Source organism: Myotis brandtii, unplaced genomic scaffold, assembly GCF_000412655.1.
Source record: "Myotis brandtii unplaced genomic scaffold, ASM41265v1 scaffold99, whole genome shotgun sequence".
NCBI lineage: Eukaryota > Metazoa > Chordata > Mammalia > Chiroptera > Vespertilionidae > Myotis > Myotis brandtii.
Window position 1 is genome coordinate 3101538 of NW_005372121.1, and position 21775 is coordinate 3123312.

The 21775-nt window shown below is 37.5% G+C and overlaps 1 protein-coding gene across 2 annotated transcripts in view; it reads left to right on the forward strand.

The window, feature by feature from the left end:
- Positions 1-21775, forward strand: part of PRKCI (protein kinase C, iota) — a 53713-nt gene that overhangs the window by 16803 nt on the left and 15135 nt on the right. For both annotated transcript variants that reach the window (XM_014533606.1, XM_014533607.1), the window contains exons 3-10: positions 1294-1344; positions 4525-4610; positions 6224-6364; positions 10007-10061; positions 11155-11213; positions 18154-18330; positions 18763-18860; positions 19610-19696. In XM_014533606.1, the coding sequence (XP_014389092.1) occupies positions 1294-1344; positions 4525-4610; positions 6224-6364; positions 10007-10061; positions 11155-11213; positions 18154-18330; positions 18763-18860; positions 19610-19696 (754 nt within the window). The remainder of the gene's footprint in view (positions 1-1293; positions 1345-4524; positions 4611-6223; positions 6365-10006; positions 10062-11154; positions 11214-18153; positions 18331-18762; positions 18861-19609; positions 19697-21775) is intronic.

Sequence of the window (21775 nt, forward strand, 5' to 3'; positions counted from 1 at the left end):
GCCATCTTTGTTGGCAGTTAATTTGCATATCGCCCTGATTAGCCAATGGGAAGCGTAGCAGAGGTATGGTTAATTACCCTTTTTTGTCTTTTATTAGATAGGATTATATAGATGGAACTACCTGACAGTCAATGTGCCCCCCTGAGGGGTCCTGGATTGCAAGAGGGTGCAACCTAGGCTGAGAGACCCCACTGGTGCACGATCGGGGCTGGGGAGGGACACAGGAGGGCTTCAGGGCATGTCCGGCCCATCTCGCTCAGTCCCGATTGGCCAGACCCCAGCAGCAAGCTAACCTACCAGTCAGAGCGTCTGCCCCCTGGTGGTCAGTGCACATCATAGCGACTGATCGACCAGTCAACTGTCTGCCCCCTGATGCTCAGTGCTTGTCATAGTTACTGGTCAACCGGTCGACTATCTGCCTCCTGGTGGTCAGTGCATGTCATAGCGAGCAGTTGAGTGTCCTTAGCATGTCATTAGCATATTATGCTTTGATTGGTTGAACGGACGACCTGACACTTAGCATATTAGGCTTTTATTATATAGGATTCTTTTGTACATCACAGACCACAAATAGTTGATTAAATGTTCATGTAATATTTCTTATAATTTATCTCTATAAAAAATGATCTGAGTTAGCTTGTTTGTAAATACATGGTTTCTAACATAAAACTTACATTTTTGAATTTGGGTACTGTTTCTGGTGTTAATTTATTCCTAAGTTTAGTATACATCTTTTAAAAACTATAATGGTGTATGTTCATATTTATATACATTTTATAATTTAATTCTTCATTGTAGTAAACTTGTCACTACAAGGATTTAAAGCAGCGGTTCTCAACCTGTGGGTCGCGACCCCTGAAAATACATTACGATTCATAACAGTAGCAAAATTACAGTTATGAAGTAGCAATGAAAATAATTTTATGGTTGGGGGTCACCACAACATGAGGAACTGTATTAAAGGGTCGCGGCATTAGGAAGGTTAAGAACCACTGAAAAGGAATAGTAGTTAATGATTTAGCTAAAGCCAAAAAAAAAAAAATCAATGATGTAACAAGGACTGGAATGAATAATTTGAGCTTCTAATGTATTATTTATGGATGGTCACTTTCATTGAAACTGTTTTTTAAATACCCTTGGTAAAGTAGATCTCTTTAAACAAATAATGCTGACTATATGCTAAGTATCCGTCAAGAGAGGGTTAGGTTGAAATTTGGGGCGATTTTTTTGATATCTGAATTTAAAATTCTATGTAATTTGTATGTTTTAAATTTGTTGTATTATTTTTTCCAGTATTTCCTTGTGTACCAGAACGTCCTGGAATGCCCTGTCCAGGAGAAGACAGTGAGTGTTTATATACTTCATACCATTGAATAAGGTTTTTTATGACACCGTGGCACAAGTGAGAGGAAATCAGAAATAGAACTTTTAATTCCTTTGGTTTCTTTTCCATTCTTTAGTCTAATTTAGAGTATATTAGGAACTGCCTAAATTCTACTTTGCCAGATCAAAATAAGGCAGTTCTTAGTTATAACTTATTGACATATTTATCTATTCTGCATTTGAAAGGAAAGTTAAATCATATTTCTTCTGGGTTTTTAATTTTGGAAAATTTCAAACTTATGGAGAAGTTGAAACAACATTGAAAACAAAGGTACCCATATATCCTTTGCCTATATTCACCAGTTTTTAACATTATCTGTGTTTGCTCTACCTCTATGTCTGTATGTGTGCACACATTTGCATACATGTATATACATAGGAAACACTTGTTTTATTTTTACTTATATTTGCTGTACCATTTGAGAGTAAGTAACGGCCATAACACTTCACCTCTAAACACCTCAGCATGCATCCTTAGGAGGTATTACAGGATTTTCTTTTGAATGTCTAAGCTAGTGATTGCTATTAATGAATGAATTGAAAGAGTCAAACAGCTATTTGTCCTGATGTAATTTGAATATGCAAACCATATATGAGCATAATTTATTGCTTTTGCTATATGGTATAATTTATTAGTTGTGGGTATCAGGCAACTCATTTTCATTTGTGGTTTCTACACATATCCATGACTTCAGAAGGAATTGTGGTAAATATTTTGTTTTTAATTAAATGAAGTAGTTCTAACTTTAAAAAAAATTTTAAATTTTTTAAATTGATTTTTATTTTTTGTAGAGAGAGGGAGGGGGAGAAGTGAGAGGGAGAGAGAGTAATAGCAATGTGAGAGAGAAAAATTGATCTGTTGCTTCCCACTTGCACCCCAATTGGGGATTGAACCCACAATCTGGTACCCTGAATGGGAATTGAACCTGCCACCTTTTGGTGTACAGGACAACACTCCAACCACTGGGTCACACAGGCCAGGGTTGTAGTTCTAACTTTTAATTCTATGACTCTCCATGCAACTTGGAAAGAAGAAAAAAATTAAAGAACTATGGGTGTTCGTATATAAAGTTAAATGGAGCCATGTACTATGTAGGAAAGTGTTGAACTATAAGAAATAGATAGAACTCTGAGCAGTAGTGAAAAATGTAGGTTTGGATTCAGCTAGGAATAGTTCTCTGGACTTCCAGGGGCAGGTGGATTAAAGCCGGTGTAGGCTGCCTTCACAGAGCAAGTGGCCGTTCTCTCTGGCCAAGCCCGGGTTTTAAAAGACTTGCCATGTGGCAGATCTTGGTTCTAGAGTTCCATCTGCCATTGTATTATGGGTCTGCAGCATACAGATAAAATATTTCCTAACTTTTTCACTATATTTCATGCTCACTTTCCCGCTTTAAAATTTGCTGGTGGAGATTTTGACACTACCCCTTCTACAGTATAATAAATATTAACAAACTAGAGCAGGGGGGAAATTGATAACCATTAATGTGGTTGGTCTCTTGGCTCTTAATTTCTAGCCAACATTAACATGTTTAAATTTAAGAAATATCAAGATGTAGTTCATGAAAGCTGAAATAGAATGTTCTTTCAGCTTGGTTACTCCTAACAGAATAAATAATTAAAAATAAAACATCTAGGCGTGGCTCAGTAGTTGAGTGGCAACCTATGAACCAGGAGGTCACGGTTCGATTCCCTGCCAGGGCACATGCCTGGTTGCAGACTTGATCCCAATGTGGGACGTGCAGGAGGCAGCCTATCAGTGATTCTCTCTCATCATTGATGTTCATATTTCTATCTCCCTCTTTCTTCCTCTCTGAAATCAATAAAAATATATTTAAGTAAAAATAAAACATCTATATTTAAGGTTACATATTACACTATCTCAAGATTTCTAATTCAGAGCATTTCAATTGGTCTTTTCTATTTAAATTTTAAATAGTAAATCCAGTGCTACATTTGCTTTAAAATGAGTTTAGAAACCTAATGGAATCTTTCCACAGTATTAACTATTATTATGGAATATTTCTTAATGACTAATAGACAATATATATATAATAGTGATTGACTTAAAACCAGAATTTCACAGGTAGTCTAGAATGATTTTGTGGTAGTTCTTTGTTTAGGAAAAGCATTAATTTAAAGACAATTGGATGAAAGGTTGTTGGGGAGGAGAATATTCTTGTGGTTACAAAATGTCACTTAGATATTTGTAAGACGACTTACAAAAAGGAGAATGTACCTTTACAATAAAGAGAACTAGCAATCACTGCCTTCAACAGAGTGAGCACCAGTAGTGAGAGCCAACAATTTGACATTTGTGTATTTCTTGATGTGTCACCAGTGTATTATTTTTGGCAAAATATTTATTACTGACTCTAATGAGGAGACAGATAAATCCAGAATGTAGAACCTAAGACAACTGCCTAGACTTAAAAAACAAAAAAAATCCTCAACCTTATGGAAAACAAACAACAACGTTGAGTGTTTTAGCATACATGAAGGAGACAAAAAAGGTATAGCATCCTTGCAATTATCATTTTCTAAACAGTGACAATCCAGATGCAGTGCCTGAATCTTGATTAGATCCTGAAGAGAAAAAGGAAGCTATGAATGACACATTGAGGGCAAATAGAGAAATTTGCATCTGAACTTCATATTAGGTAATATTAAATTAATGCTAATTTTCTAAGACATGGTAATGGTATTGTGCTTAAGTGGGATTAGGGGGAATGTCCTTAATCTTAGGCAATGGGAGTTTAAGGGTGAAGTGTTTAAGGATATCTGCAACTTACCTTGAAGTGATTCAGGAGGAAGTGTATGTGTAGAGAGGAAAGCAAGTGCTTGCTTAGGTAGTACATATACTGTGTCAAAATAAAATGTTAGTAATTGGTAAATCTTGGTGAAGGATGCAGGTGTTTATTGCAAAAACAGAAAAGTAATAATAGTTACTGAAACATTTATATTCCATGGGCTATATTTTCATCAAGTCCCTTGATGAATTCAGTTTATTTTTTTCATTTTCAGGATTTTATCGATATAAATTATTTTCTTGCTATCAATATCATGAAAAAAAATAACAGACTTAATTATAATAATGATTTTTATACACACTTGCTCTTTTTTAAACTCTCAATCTCTTTTCAGAGTCCATCTACCGCAGAGGTGCACGCCGCTGGAGAAAGCTTTATTGTGCAAATGGCCACACTTTTCAAGCCAAGCGTTTCAACAGGGTAAACCTTAGTTTGTTGAATGTTGATAATTTGAGAAATCTATTTTTCCCCTCTCTATTATGAAAGAAAGGTAGTCTTGTTATTCCCCTTTAAAGGAGTAAGGTTGCCTAACATTCCCAGTTTATGCAGTACACCTGTTTTCTTGATGTAATTTTTAATAGAATCTCCTGTCACTCTTAAAAATGTTCCTGATTTGATGATTAATTATATGGTTACCGTAGCTATAAGAATGTTGTATTTTTTAAATTTTTTTTTCTTTATTGATTAAGGTATTACATATGTGTCCTTATCCAGAATGTTGTATTTTTAAATATAACTCCAGATACTCATAAAATAAACAAGTTTTATTTTGCAAATCATGTAATATTGTAATTTTAATTTTCACTGTTTAGAACATAATAATTGCAAACACTTCTCTAGCTTTTACTATGTTTCAGGCACTTTTCCAAATGCTTGACATATACTAATTCATTTAATCCTTACCACAATCTTGTGAGATAGGTACTATATATTTCCATTTTATAGATGAAGAAACTGAGGGGTGGGCCATTTAAATAACTTGCCCAAGATGAGAAAGCTAGTAAGTTGCAGAGCCAGGGTTTGAAAACATTTTATCTCCAGAAGTTCACATTTTTAACTATTCTTGATAACTATAAAACAATGGACTCCCGTTTGCATTTTAAAACTGGTGCCATGTTCCGAATTCATTAATGTAAATAGAAGTCACCACCCAAGGTACCACTGGTAATTAAAAAGCTTTGACCCTGGCTGATCTGACTCAGTTGGTTGAGCTTTAGCCCTATGCACCAAAAGGTCGTTGGTTTGATCCTGGTCAGGGCACGTGCCCAGGTTGTGTGTTGGGGTATGTACGGGAGAAAGCTGATTGATGTTCCTCTCTCTTTTTCTCCCTCTCCCTTCCTCTCTCTCTAAAATCAATAAAAACATATTAACAACAACAAAAAAGCTATAAAATGAAAAGTCACTTTAGGTATTGCTCTTTAAGAGAGCAGGGCTTTGTTTGACCTCTGAACAGTCTGGAAGGTTTATTTTTGATTGAGCGTCCTTGTACCGTATTTTCTGCCGTATGTTTTCCAAGTTTACTCACTTTTCCTATTTTTATAAATCTAAACCTAATTATATGAAGACTGAAAAGTCTTGGACTTATAACAGAAAACAACATGTTGCAAATTTCACTCTCTCTTTAAACAGTTTTTTAAATTAATTTTTAGAGAAAGAGGAAGGGAGAGAGAGAAACATTGATGTGAGAATGAAACATCCATCTGCTGTCTCTTGCATGCCCCCTACTGGGGAGCAAGCCCGTAGCCCAGGCATGTGCCCTCACCTGGAATCAAAAAGGCAACCCTTCAGTGCATGGGACAACACCCAACCAATTGAGCCACATGGGCCAGGACTCACTGTCTCTTTAAAACAAACTCTGTTTTCTGTTTATTTTTCCCAGACCATCATAGCTTTGAAAAAGTTATGTATGATGAAGAGAACTGAATTAGAGAAGAAAGCCACTTATTTTCACTATTTTATGAACAAACTGTTGGGGAATGATTATGACTTTTTTTTTGCTGTTTCACTGAATTCTTTTGAATTACTCTTTCCAGCGTGCCCACTGTGCCATCTGTACTGACCGGATATGGGGACTTGGACGCCAGGGATATAAATGCATCAACTGCAAACTCTTGGTTCATAAGAAGTGCCACAAACTTGTCACAATTGAATGTGGGCGACATTCTTTACCACCGGTAAGACACAGTTGTCTTCTTTATTTTTAATAGAGCATTTTTTATAATGTTATTAGAACAGAGGTCTAAAGTGTGTGTGTGTGTTTGTGGGGGGAGGTGAAGGAATCACAACTCAACAGTGTTGTTATAGAATGTGGGTAGGAATATTTTACAGTCAGCTCACATATTGTGAATTTGGGAATTGTCATTACAAATTTGTTTGTAGGTTATAGTTTTATGTTTAGCCTGATATAAAATCCTCTGGTCTAAAGTAGGAAGATATAGGGAGAAGCATTTAAGAGATTCTTTTCTCTTCTTTTTAAAAAAAAATATATTTTATTGATTTTTTACATAGAGGAAGGGAGAGGGATAGAGAGTTAGAAACATCGATGAGAGAGAAACATTGATCAGCTGCCTCCTGCACACTCCCTACTGGGTATGTGCCCGCAACCAAGGTACATGCCCTTGACCGGAATTGAACCTGGGACCCTTGAGTTCGCAGGCTGACGCTCTATCCACTGAGCCAAACTGGTTAGGGCTCTCTTCTTTAAGCTAACCTCATTAGTTGATAGCTCCCATTACTTGAGCATGGACACTAAGCACAGATCAGGTAAGAACAGTCTTCACGTTTGCTATTTAAAGTATCAGATTAATTGGAGAGTTTTGCTTTAAAAATTTTTATTTTTCACTTTCTTTTGTTTCTTTGAATATATTTTTATTTATTTCAGAGAGGAAGGGAGGAGAGAGAGATAGAAACATCAATGATGAGAGAGAATCATTAATCGGCTGCCTCCTACACACCCCCTACTAGGGATTGAGCCTGCATCCCAGGCATGTACCCTTGACCAGAATCAAACCCGGGACCCTTCAGTCCGCAGGCCGACGCTCTATCCACTGAGCCAAACTGTCTAGGGCTATTTTTCACTTTCTATTTTAAATCCTCACTTGAGGATATTTTTCCATTGATTTTAGAGAAAGTGGAAGAGATAGGGAAAGGCAGAGAAAAATATAGATGTGAGAGAAACACATCAATTGGTTGCCTCCTGCACATGCCCTGGCCAGGGCCTGGGCCAGGGAGGAACCTGCAACTGACTCAAACCTTTGACTGGAATTGACTCTTTGGCCGACACTCTATCCACTGAGCCAAACCAGGTAGGACAGTGACGGCGAACCTTTTGAGCTCGGCGTGTCAGCATTTTGAAAAACCCTAACTTAACTCTGGTGACGTGTCACATATAGAAATTTTTTGATATTTGCAACCAAAGTAAAACAAAGATTTATATTTTTGATATTCATTTTATATATTTAAATGCCATTTAACAAAGAAAAATCAACCAAAAAAACGAGTTTGCGTGTCACCTCTAACACGCGTGTCATAGATTCGCCATCACTGAGCTAGGGCTTCACTTTCTTTTTTAAATATGCAATAAAAACATGTTCATTATAGAAAAAAAATAGAGAATACAGATGAATAAAAAAAATTTAAATTTAAATTCCCCATGAAGTCTACCATCTAAAGGTCATTTGTATATATCTTTCCATAAAGATTTATATGTATAAACATTAAAAATCTTTCCATGTAGAAAAAATTTAAACATATATTAAGAGTAGCTGGAACCATGTAATGAACTTCCATAATACCAATCACCCAGCTCCAACAGTTATTAATGCACAACCAGTCTTGTTTCATCTATACCCCGGCCAATTTAACCCTGTGTTATGTTGAAACAAATCCCAGACATGTTTCAGAATGTACCTCTAACAATAAAGATTCTTTTTAAAAACTAAAAACCAAATTCCTTATGTCAGATATCCATCCAGGCAATGTTCACATTTTCAGTTGTCTCATAAATGTTTTGTTTTTACAATTTTCATTATGAATCAGGATCCAAATGAAGCCCATATTTGCAATTGATTGATACGTCTTCCCTATTTTTAAATATACCGATTGCTCTCTCTTTATCTCCCTCTCTCCCCTTCTGTGTGTGTTGCTCTCACTCTTGCTCACTCTCTTCCCCCCCCCCCCCCCCCCCCCCCCAGATTCTGTCCATCCTGGGGCTCACACACAGTATACATACATACATACATACATTCGTCCTACACCTGAGTATCAACCAAACCCCCTTACAATTTAAGTGTAGAAGAAACTGTATTGTCATTTAGTTTTGCTTAATTTTTCTCTTTGCTTTTTTCATGGTATTGTTTAAAAATATTCCTCTTTCCTCTTTATTTTCTGTATATTATAGTTGGATCTAGAGGTTTGATTAGATAGTAGTCTTGGGTTATTTTTGAGACTACTTTATCAAAGGTGGAGTGTTTATCCATCAGAAGGCACATAATGTTTGGATGTCTCATTCTTTTACATGCTTTTTAACAAAAGTGAAATCATATGGGTAATGTTTTCTAACCCATTTTTCTTACTGAGTAATATATTTCTATATTTAGCTATCTATCTCCTCATCACTTTTAGCATAATATTTTGTTATATGTCAATACCATAATTTTTTTTAACCTGTTCTTCATGATTGAACAGTGGAGTTGTTTTCTAAATTTTCCTATGAAGAAAATCATAATGAACTTACTGGTGAATAAATCTTAAGAAGAAGAATTATTGGGTTAAAGAATATGTGTATTTAAAAAGATCTGGATGCCTCCTTCTAAATTGTCTTCTAGAACGATTATACCATGTTTACTCATAGTACCTTGTTTGAACAAAGATTATTAGCGGTGTCTCTTTGGTGTTAGAATTATGTAGCTGGTTCATATAAGCTTAGATGTGGGTTTGTACAAGTTACGGAGGTAAAAATCCAATCTTAAGGAAAAACAGAAGGCCAAAAAGTATGAACATAATTTCTCCAGGTTACTATTGATATTTGTGTGCGTATTCCTAGGTGATGGATGACTTGTGTGAATTTATGAATGGAAAAAAAACACACAAAAGGGACAGGGTTAGTGATTATATTTAGAATAGGTGCTAAATGCAGTAAGAAATTCATGAGCCCTATCTTTAAGGCAGCCTTAAAATTATAAATGTATAATTAATGTTCCTTCTCAGGTTCACCTTTTCTTGCTGGTATTCATTGAATCTGGGTCCAAGATTAATGAATTAGTAACATTTTGGTTTGAATTAGTATTATCCTAGGTTATTGACAGTGGTTAAGTCAATTTCTAGGGGGTATTTCTTTTCCTTTTTTGGTTCACTGACACCTTCCCACACAATTTTACATGGAATTTCAAGAGGTGTATAGACATCTTGAGATCCATCTCTGGGCCTCAGCTAAAGAAGTCAGATACATACTAGAGACTCCTCCCAGAGACTTAAAGTGTATATGGAGCTTGAAAGAAGATTAGGTAGTGTATAAGAGAAATCAGAATATATAGGAGAATAATTTTTATTTCTATTTGATGGCCTGAAATTAGTTTTGTGTGTTCCTTCCGTTATCTGTAAAATGTGACATTACCTCATTTACAGGAATATTATATGATGTCAGTAAAATTAAAAGCAAATTAAATATAGTAATATAGTTCTCATTATAAGTTATGTTTTGTCAAATTTATGTGTTAATATGATGTGTCTCATTAAAACAATGCTCCAGAATTTATAGAGTTATTGGGATTTAAAAAGAATCCACTAAGTTGCTGTTTCTTTGGAAATGTTTCTAGGAACCAATGATGCCCATGGATCCGTCATCCATGCACTCAGACCATGCACAAACAGGTAAAAATGACACTGTCATGAATTATTGTTCATTAACAAAATATTGTTCAAAGACTTCTTTAAGTGACTCTTACGCCTAGGTTTAAAAACATTTCTGTTCTACCCACATAAAAGCGAGGCAACCAAATTTTATGGTGGTAATATCATCACAATATTTAACATACATTTGACATTTTAAAAAGACAAATATGTAAATTACAACAAATGACTATTTTCTCTAATTTAGATTAATTTTGTTTAAGACCCCTTTAAATTCAGCAAACCTAGTTTTTTTTTTTTTTTAATAATGAAAACATACTGATTTTGTGGGCCATGTTGACTCTGTTAAAGTGACCTGTTTTTATTAAAAGCTTTATTATCAGAAGTAGAAAGTATGTAAAAGATATAGAGATGCAGTATAAAAATTCCAAAAAGATCATGTGAATTCAAATGTGAAGTAGATACAAACCTCAAATGTGTATCTGGGAAGTTTAAGGAGCAATTAAATGGGATAGAAAAGCCTAATAGGGGATGAATCAAGGAAGGCAAAGCAAGGACTTTTTCTGAAAGGACAGAATATAGTTTCTTGTTCATAGCAGAAGCTGGTTATATGAAATGTAGGCTTTTTTTTTTAATCCAAGTGGCTTCAAGGAATAGAAGCCTAGAGTACAGTCTTGTCAGTTCTTTACTTCACCTACATGGTGCAGTAGTTAGGAGCATTTTAAGTATGAAAGAAGTGAGGAATGCAGACCAGAGCCCCCTGCTTCCATGCCTCACTCCTACTAAAATAATCACATGGGTTTAAAGAGTCACCCTTATAGAGAAATTGATTAATTTGTAAAGAAGGAAAATATTTTTAAAATAGCAAAAATATTTGGTAAAATCAGCACTTGGTTACTGATTGGTTTTTGCTCTCCTTTACCCTCATTAAAGATTAGGATTTAATTTTCATATTTATATACACTTTGTTATTAGTAAGACAGCTACTTAATTTTAAATGATCAAGACCAGAAAGAAAAACTAAAATAATCAAATCAAGAGAAAATTTTAAGTCAAACTGAGCTTAATGGATGCTGTTTTTCTCTTTTTTTTTATGTTTGGGATTGGGTTTTAGTAATTCCATATAATCCGTCAAGTCATGAGAGTTTGGACCAAGTTGGTGAAGAAAAGGAGGTAAGTTAATTAGTCTTTTTTAAAAAAAATAAATATGTTTAAAAGTAGTTTTTTAAATAAAAATGTTTAAAATAGTTGTTCATGTTAGTTTATTGAAGGTTAATTAGTCTTGTTGTACATTATGCCATGAGCTTTTTTTTAAAATCCTCACCGAGGATATACTTCCATTGATTTTTAGAGAGAGTGGAAGGGACGGGGAGAGACACAGAGAGAGAAACATTGATGTGAGAGAGACACACATCGATTGGTTGCCTCCCTCATGCACCTGGACCAGGCCTGGGGATTGCACCTGCAATGGAGGTACATGCCCTAGACTGGAATAGAATCTAGAACCCTTTAGCTTGTGGGCTGATGCTCTGTCCACTGAGCCAAACTGGCTGTGCCATGCCATTACCCTTTTAATAAGACTTGACAGTGTAAAAATATGACAAATTGACTTGCTTAGATTTTTCTTGTTTCTGTCTTTTTTTTTTTTTAACTTGGGTTTTTTTGGTACTTGGGTTCTGGCTAGGAAAGAATTCAGAACCAAGAAGACCCAAACTGTAAGAGAACATTTATTTGGCAAATCAAAGAGGTAGAAGAAGTAATTCCTAGAAGAAATGGACTTAGGAATCAAGTTATGGAGATAAAGGAAAGGCTGTTGGAGCTTGGGAGTGAGGAAGCTAGTGGTGACATGCCTGGAGCAGGGAGGGGGAGGGGATGGGAAAAGCGAAAGGCATGGATGTGTTTCTGGGAGGGAGAGCCTTTTCTTGTTTCTTGAGGTAGGCTTGCATTTCTGTGAATTTCCCTCTTAGGACTGCTTTTACTGTGTCCCATAGATTTTTGGGTTGTGTTTTCATTTCATTTGTCACAGGTATCTTTTGATTTCTTCCTTGATCTTGTTGTTAACTCATTCATTGTTCAGTCTCCATGTTTTTGTGTATTTTCCAGTTATTTTCTTGTAATTGATTTCTAGTTTCATACCACTACAGTCAGAAAAGATGCTTAAAATTATTTTAATCTTCTGAAATTTATGAAGACTTGTTTGTGACCTAATATGTGGTCTGTCCTGGGAAATGTTCTCTGAGTGCTTGAAAAGAATGCATATTCTGCTGCTTTGGGGTGAAATGTTCTAAAAATATCAATTACATCTATTTGGTCTAATATGTCATTTAAGGTTGCTATTTCCTTCTTTTTTTTTTCCCCTCCCCTTGACCTTCCCCTAGCCTCCCATACCCCCCAGTGTCTTGTGTCCATTGGTTATGCTTATATGCATGCATACAAGTCCTTCAGTTGATCTCTTACCCATCCCCCCAACCCTCCCTGGCCTTCCCGCTGTAGTTTGACAGTCTGTTCGATGTTGCTCTGCCTCTGTATCTATTTTTGTTCATCAGTTTATAGTGGTCTTAATTATCCATAAATGAGTGAGATCATGTGGTATTTTTCTTTCATTGACTGGCTTATTTCATGCTATTTCCTTCTTAATTTTGTCTGGATGATCTATCCATATTTGCCAGTGGGGTGTTAAAGTCCCCAATAATTGCTGTCGATCTGACCCTATACTTCCATCAATATTTGCTTTATGAATGTAGGTGCCCCTAATTGGGTGTGTAAATGTTTACAGGGTGATATCTTCTTGCTGGGTTGATCTCTTTACTATTATGTATTGTCCTTCTTTGTCTCTTGTTAGAGCCTTTGTTTTAAAGTCTATTTTGTGTAATAGAAGTATTGCTACCCCAGCTTTTTTGTTTATTTCCATTTGCATGAAATATCTTTGTCCATCCCTTTATATTCTATCTGTGTGTGCCTTTTGATCTGAGATGAGTCTCTTGTAGACAGCATATGTATGGGTCTTGTTTCTGATCCATTCAGCCACCCTGTGTCCTTTGATTGGAGCATTTAATCCATTTACACTTAAAGTGATTGTTGATAGGTATATAGTTATTGTTATTTTGTTATTCATATTTGTTTTTCTTTTTTTCTTAAAGAAGTCCCTTTAACATTTCTTGAAATACTGGTTTGGTGATGTCTTTTAGCCTTTTCTTATCTGGGAAGCTCATCATCTCTCCTTTGATTTTTAAATGATAGCTGTGCTGGGTAGAGTAATTTTGATTGTAGGTCCTTGTTTTTCATTGCTTTGAATATTTTATGCCAATTCCTTCTGACCTATAAAGTTTTTGCTGAGAAATCAGCTGACAGTCTACGGGAGCTTCCTTGTAGGTAACTAACTGCTTTTCTCTTGCTGCTTTTAATAGTTTCTCTTTGTCTTCAGTCTTTGGCGTTTTAATTATAATGTGTCTTGTTGTAGGCCTTTTGAGGTTCGTCTTGTTTGGGACTCTGTGCCTCCTGGACTTGTATATCCATTTCTTTCACCTGTTAAGGAAGTTTCCAATCATTATTTTTTCAAATCAGTTTTCAATCCTTGCTCTCCCTCTTCTCATTCTAGTTACCCCATGATGCAAATGTTGGTACAGTTGATGTTCCAGAGGTCTCTTAAACTGTCCTCATTTTAAAAAAATTCTTTTCCTCTTTTTCCTGTTATGATTGGGTGTTTTCCACTGACTTGTCTTCCAAGTCACTGATTTGATCTTCTGCTTTATCTAACCTACTGTTGATTCTTCTAGCATATTCTTTATTTCAGGTATTGGATTCTTCATTTATGATTTTTTTTTTATGGTACCCGTGTCCTTTTTTATGTTTACTCTCTCTTTGTTGAAGTTCTCACTTAGTTTATCTATTCTTCCTCTAAGTTCATTGAACTCTGTACCTGGTAGATTTCTTGCCTCCATTTGATTTAGCTATTTTTCTGGCATTTTCTCCTGTACTTTCATTTGGGGTATGTTTTTTTGTCTCCTCATTTTGGCTACCTGTCTGTGTTTAGTTTTGGGTACTAGGTAGATCAGCCATGTCGTCCAGACTTGGCAGGATAGCCTTCTGTAGTAGGTGTCCTGTGGGACACAGTGATAGTCTTCCTGGCCACCTGAGTTGGATGCTCCAGGATAACCCTTGTGTGGATTGTCGTGCCTTCCCATTGCAGTTGAGCCTGGATTGCTGTTTGTTTGTTAGTGGGTATGGCTGACCCTCAGGCTGAGTGGCTGTGAGGAATGGCCACAACCACAGCGATATTCACCCCAGCGGGGCTGTGGTGCCTGCTGAGACCACGCTTGGTATGTGCCATTTTTGGAACTAATTGGTTGGTGCTCTGATGTGGTCTTAGGCTGGCCAGTGGGTGTGTTGGTTCTGGAGCCTGTTGTAAGGGGCTTTGGTGCAGGCGGAGGTCATCTGCTACCTATGCCCAGCCCAGGGACACCTGGTAGAGCTACAAAGTGATCTGAGGTTGGCAGCTATGTGTGCTGGGCCCAGAGGTCTGTGGAAGAGGGCAAGGTGTAACCTGAGGTTGGCTACCAAGGCACAGGGCATACCAAGGGTAACCACCACCTGCCTGGGGCCTGCAGACCTTGGGGGATTTTTTAAGAAAGCTCTTGGTGGGAGCTGAGGTTGCCTATGAGGCACAGCCACTGAAAGAGCCAAGGCAGTGTGTGAGTTGGTTGGAGTGGGGTCTTAGGGTGTCACCACCGTGGGGCAAGCATTCTTCACCAGGTTAATGCAGATTCAGATTTGGTGCCTACCTACCTCCTAAAGCAGTGGTTCTCCACCTTCTGGCCCTTTAAATACAGTTGCTCATGTTGTGACCCAACCATAAAATTATTTTCATTGCTACTTCATAACTGTCATGTTGCTACTGTTATGAATCGTAATGTAAATATCTGATATGCAGGATGGTCTTAGGCGACCCCTGTGAAAGGGTCGTTCGACTGCCAAAGGGGACGCGACCCACAGGTTGAGAACCGCTTCTCTAAAGGCTGTGTTAGGGGAGGGTTCAGCACAGGGACAGTGGTGGCCCTCACCCCAAAGCCATACAATTCACTTTCTCCCCGTATGTCTTGTGCCGTGTGAGCTGCTAGCCCTTTGTGGAAGCTCAGGGTGACTGCCTGTGAGCGATTGAGTCTCTGTGTGGGCCCTTTAAGAGGACTGCTGGGCTTTGAGCAGCCTTCTGTCTGACCTGGAAGGAATCCCCACAGAGTTGGGTGGGTCGGGATCTCAGTGAGTCACCAGGAATAGGTGAGTGGTGTTTACCTGTTTAATGCAGATTCAGATTTGGCACTCGCCTGCCCCTGGAGGCTCTGTGAGGGGGGCTCAGTGGGGCTTTCGCCTTGAAGACACACAACTTGGTCTTTCCCAGAATGTCTCTGGTGCCTTTCGAGCTGCTTACCCTTTGCTGGAGCTCAGGGTGAGTGCCTGTGAGCAAGTGAGTCTGTGCACGGGCCCTTTAAGAGGACACCTGGGTTTCCAGTTGCCCTCCATCTCACTCTGCTGGGACGGAATTGCTGCTGGTTTCACATCCAGCTGTTGCAGGGACTACTCTTCCTGGTACTGGATTCCTGGGATAGGAGCTGGTGTGGGGCTGGGGCCCCTCGCTCCTAAGAGGGACGGACCTCTGCTGCGAGGCTATCCCTCCTGATTCTCAGCTGCCACATGTGGGTGTGGGCCAGCCTGTTTCGAGTCTCTGCCCTTCCTACAGGTCTTGATGTGGCCTCTTCTTTATATCCTTAGTCAGAGCAGCTCCGTTCAGCTAGTCTTCAGGTGGTTCTCCAGGTGGATTGCTCTATTTTTTAGTTGTAATTTTGATGTGGGAGGAGGTGAGCACAGTGCTTAACTACTCCACCATCCTGACCAGAATCCGTTTGACATTGTTTTGCTAGTCTATTACTGGTTGTTCTAGGGATTGCATCTTACATCCTTAACTTATTTAAATTCAATAACAATTACTAATTATACTTTTCCCATTTCCCATCATATACAAGGACCTTAAAATACATTAAATTTACTTACCCTCCCTTTCTGCCTTTGGTGCTGTTTTTGTCACATTTAAAAACGTGTGTGTGTGTGCGCGCGCGCAGTCAATCCTTATTTAGGTTTAATCTATATTTTATTCTTTTTTTCTACATTCCTTTCTGCATGTCTTCCCTCCCATATGAGATCATCTTTCTTGAAGAATTCAGTGTTTCCTTTAGAGAGAGCTGACTAGTGATGGATAGATATCCTTAGTTAATGTTCATCTGAAAAGGTTATTTCACTTCTTTTTTTTTTTAAAATATATTTTATTGATTTTTTTACAGAGAGGAAGGGAGAGAGACAGAGAGTCAGAAACATCGATGAGAGAGAAACATCGATCAGCTGCCTCCTGCATACTCCCCACTGGGGATGTGCCTGCAACCACGGTACATGCCCTTGACCGGAATCGAACCTGGGACCCTTCAGTCCGCAGGCCGACGCTCTATCCACTGAGCCAAACCGGTTGGGGCTTCACTTCTTTTTTGAAGGCATTTTTGCAGAATATAAAGTCGTAGGTTAGCAGGAGTTGGGGTTAGGCCCTTTGAAGGTAATGTTCTTGTGTTCTGGCTTCTGTAGCTTCACTCAGTCTTCCCAGTTAGTGCTTATGTCCATGTGACTCTCTTTTATGGTTTACTGTCAGCCATATGAAGTCTGTACATTGCTTTGCTTCTAACTATTCTCTGCTTTCTTAATCTGACCTAATCTGGTTTTTCTTTACTCCTCTTTATTTATTCATTTTACCAATTCAGATTATTCTAAATTTTAATGTGTGATCCTTCTTTTTAATCTTTTAAAAAAGTTTTCATTACACACACACACACACACACACACACACAGTGCTTACTTGTTTATCTTTCTCAAAATTTACTATTTGCTCTTCTTGATTCTCTTCACTTCAGAAAATTCATACTTAATTCTCATGGGTACATCTGTTGATTGTATGCTGAGAATTTTGCAGCTATCTAATAAAAGATCATCTTCAGTCTTCTCTATAAATGACCAGAAGCCTACGTTTCTAGTTGTGAATGAATTATAAGGCTCTTATTGTCATGCCAGTGGAGCCTTGGTGTTGTGTAGAAAAGAAGGTTTTCTAGTAGCTGAACTGCCTCATGCTTGTTTTCTGCTTATAGTTCCCAGTGTTTCTGAATGTGTCCTTTCATTAGCTCAGATTTCATATATCAGACTTCCAGCAGACTCGTTCATCTTGCTGTCCCATTATAACTCCTAACTACAAAATGAAAACCCAAGCTCATTATCTTATTTCATGCTCACACTTACATTTTCTGTCAGTGTACCTCCACTCTCCCAGTCACCAAGGTTAGTGTCATTTTTATTCATGCATCTCCATTATATCCCAAAGTTTTACCAGAGAGGAAGAGAGAGATAGAAATATCACTGATGAGAGAGAATCATTGATTGGATGCCTCCCGCACACCCCCCACTGGGGATCCAGCCCACAACCTGGGTATGTGCCCTTGACTGGAATCGAACCCGGGACCCCCCCAGTCCACAGGCCGACACTCTATTCACTGAGCCAAACCAGCTAGGGCTTACCAGATCCTTTTAAAGACATCCTTTAGCATTTTTCAGGTTTCAACTCCCTCTCCGTTGCTGTCACCACCCCTCTGACCTCACCTCGTGAATTTGTCCCACTTCTTGAGTAGTTAGATTGCATCGTTTGGAATGATGTTAGAAAAGAATTGTTAAGAACTTAAATAAGAAAATATTTTTAAAATAGTCATGGGTATAACTAGGTGTTAGAAATATCATATTTATGCAAAATACTTCCAGTTATAACTCTTTTTTAGTTGTTAATCCTCATGCAAGGATATTTTTTCTATTGATTTTTTTTTTAGAGAGAGTGGAAGTGGGGTGGTGGGGAGTGAGAAACATCAATTGGTTGCCTCACACATGTGCCCTCACTGGGGGCTGGGGATCAAGCCTGCAACCAAGGTACCTGCCCTTAACTGGAATTGAACCCATGACTCTTCAGTCCTCAGGCCGATGCTGTAACCACTAAGCCCCTGCTAGGGCCAGTTATAACTGATATAAATGTTCTCAACAGGCAATGAACACCAGGGAAAGTGGCAAAGCATCATCCAGTCTAGGTCTTCAGGATTTTGATTTGCTCCGGGTAATAGGAAGAGGAAGTTATGCCAAAGTACTGTTGGTGCGATTAAAAAAAACAGATCGTATCTATGCAATGAAAGTTGTGAAAAAAGAGCTTGTCAATGATGATGAGGTAAGCACAATGTTTTATTACTTCTAAACTGTTAAATTGACTTAACTGTACCATTTCAGAGAAAACCTCAATGTTTATGACTTACTTCAGTCTATTTTTCTAAATAATGCCTCAAATGGGTTATATAAAATATTTTTAAAGAAATCTGATGGTTATTAGGTTTTAAAAAATAAAAATCAAACCATATTATGACCAAGGGAAAGTACTTGATTGAGCTTTGAAAAAGTTTTCTAAACCATTTCATAATATTGAAATATTTACTGGTAGTATTTTTTTTCTCTTTGCATATAAATTGTTGTTGCATGATTATTCATTCTTTGATATTTAGCATAGTTAGTTAATAATTGCATTTGTGATCATTGAATTGCCAAGAACAAATATAGTTTGATGATATTTCAGTTTGGTAAATATTTCTTTCATATTTTAAAATAGGATATTGACTGGGTACAGACAGAGAAGCATGTTTTTGAGCAGGCATCCAATCATCCTTTTCTTGTTGGGCTGCATTCTTGCTTTCAGACAGAAAGCAGGTAAGGTTGGAAGATAATGGAGTGATTACAGGCTTTACATACTTTGCATATTACACAATAAGAACTCTTCATACTATAAATCCTGAAGCGGAAGTCATGGAGACAGACACAACAGTATGACGCTTATGATTTCCTGACACCTGAACACCAATCAGTGATATCTGTTTGGATTAGCATGAAGAAATTATCTGCTTAAAAAATATAGCCTGGTCAGGGCCGGCGGGCAGCGGGGGGTGTGTGAGGAATGTAGAGGGAGACAGTGGGAGAAAAAAAAGGGAACATCTGTAATACTTTCAACCATAAAGATGAATTTATATATATGGTCAAAATATGGCAGTAGAGATCCATACTTTTAAATATCCCTAAGGTTTTAGCTTTAGATTTAAAGTTTCCCAGAGTTTAACTAGGGGGAGAAATCCTAACTTCTTTACCTTAAGGGACAGTTGAAGTGACGTATCACCCTAACGTTAGAATTGGGGTGGGAGTGGGAGGGTCTGGATTGCAATTGGTACTACAGAAGTAGCAGGTTACAGAATTACTATCATGCTGGTTTACTTTCTTGTATCTACTGTGATTTAACAGCTTTCTACTACAACCACCCTTTGTTTCCACCAAATTCCTGGGATTTTTGTACAGGGTAAATCACAGAATGCTCTTTATGTTGTGACTGGTCTCTACAATGTTTAAAATGCACAGTTACATTTCCTTCTTTTGGACCTTGGTTTCATGTGTTCTCTCCTATGTTTTAGATTGTTCTTTGTCATAGAGTATGTAAATGGAGGAGATCTAATGTTTCATATGCAGAGACAAAGAAAACTTCCTGAAGAACATGCCAGGTAAATTTCTTGATTATTGTTTGTGTTGGGATTTTGGGGAGCAGCTATGGGACTTTTATGTGCCAGTGGTTGAAAACAGTAGATAAATTATTGATCTCGATACTAGTTAATTCTTTGTAAGTAATGGGAACTAACCTAAAATTATTTTGCATTATAATATTTTACAATATATACCATTATATAGTATGTAATAATATAATTATAAGCTTTTGAAAAGTATAAACAGTATTAGAGGGGAAACCTTTAGTCAACTAAACCAAATTGCTTTAAAATATTTTAGCATCAGCCTCTGAAATAATTGAATTTACAAATACTTATTAATCTTATCAGGTTTGCAGTGATCTCTGACAGTTTTTCATTAGACGATTATTATTCATACTAGAGATCCAGTGCATGGATTCGTGCACTGGTGGGGTCCCTCGGCCTGGCCTGTGCCCTCTTGCAATCCAGGACCCCTCGGAGGATGTTGGAGGCCTGGTGCGCAGATTCGGCCTGATCCCCACAGGCCAGGCTGAGGAATCCCACTGGTGCACGAATTTGTGCACTGGGCCTCTAGCATGCATATAAGATCTTTGGTTAATCTCTTCCCGCCCTCCCCCCTACTCCCTTCCCTCTGAGATTCATCAGTCTGTTCCATGTTTTTATGCCTATGCATTGAGTGTCTGCCTCCTGGTGGTCAGGGTGCGTCATAGGTACTGGTTGAACAGTCGAAAGGTCGGACACTTAGCATATTAGCCTTTTATATATATAGATTACATATATAGATATACTTGAGAGTAATAAAACAGTTCCTCTCTTAAGCTATTATACATGCCTGACTATTCTTATAATTATAATTTTTGAATTGGTCTGATGTTGGCTTTTTTCCTGTGATTCCATACATGTTGAATACGAGCAAAGAGCATTAAATATTATCTATTTAGTGCCCTTTCTTTAATATTATTATACAAGATTGTAAATTGTTTCTATATTGGAAGATTTAGGTGGGGAAGGATCATGGCCTTGGATAAGAAGTTTAGTTCAGTGCCATGGTTTGATTTTTACTCATAATTAGCAGTAATTCTCACTCTTTTGTGTTTCATAAGAATAATTTAAAAAAATGAAGCCTGTGAGTTTGTACACGTTGGTAACAAAGGTTAGAGATTTTATTTTTTTTTAAATAATTTATTTAGTGAAAATCTTGCTAGTTCATTAATTTTTATTTCTTGTCAAAAAGAGATATCCTTCAATTTTATAAGAAGCTATAAATTATATGAATTAACCTCAGGGCCAAACTGCTCTTTCTTTTATTTACTGTATGTTTATTGTTTATTTAGGCTTTATCAAATGGTGGCCCTTCAGTAGCAAAGCCATGGATGATACTTTATTTTGTGAATACATACCCAGTATTTGTTTCTGGTTTGTTCAGTGGGACATGGGGAAAGTAGTCCAGTTTATTGTATTAAAGTTCCATTTTTTTTTAATTTATTTTTTTACCATCTTTGCTTTTCTAGAACCAAAGTACAGACTAAAGGCTCAAGTTCCCTATTCATAGAATTAAGTAGCTAGAAGGTATATATTTCGTATCTCCAAACAAGATAGTGATGCTCTTCATCTAAGCAGCCATAAACCAGCTTGGTATTTCGTTTTCATTAGTCAGGTCAAAAGTTCTGGTTATCACCAATGAGTTGGTGACAATTTTAAAACTTCTTTCTTTAATATTAAATATTATGGTTGCAGAATAATTTCTTTCAGTTCCTTTTCTAGGCATTTTAAAAAATATATATTTTATTGATTTTTTACAGAGAGGAAGGGAGAGGGATAGAGAGTTAGAATCATTGATGAGAGAGAAACACCGATCAGCTGCCTCCTGCACACCCCCTACTGGGGATGTGCCTGCAACCAAGGTACATGCCCTTGACCGGAATCAAACCTGGGACCCTTCGGTCCGCAGGCCAACGCTCTATCCACTGAGCCAAACCGGTCAGGGCTCTAGGCATTTTGGTATGGATTTTATGGTTTCAGTGATAGACTCTTAGTGTTCTTTCTATTCTACACGAATCAGTGGGTCTTAGCATTTTGTGAGGTCACTGGTCCTTT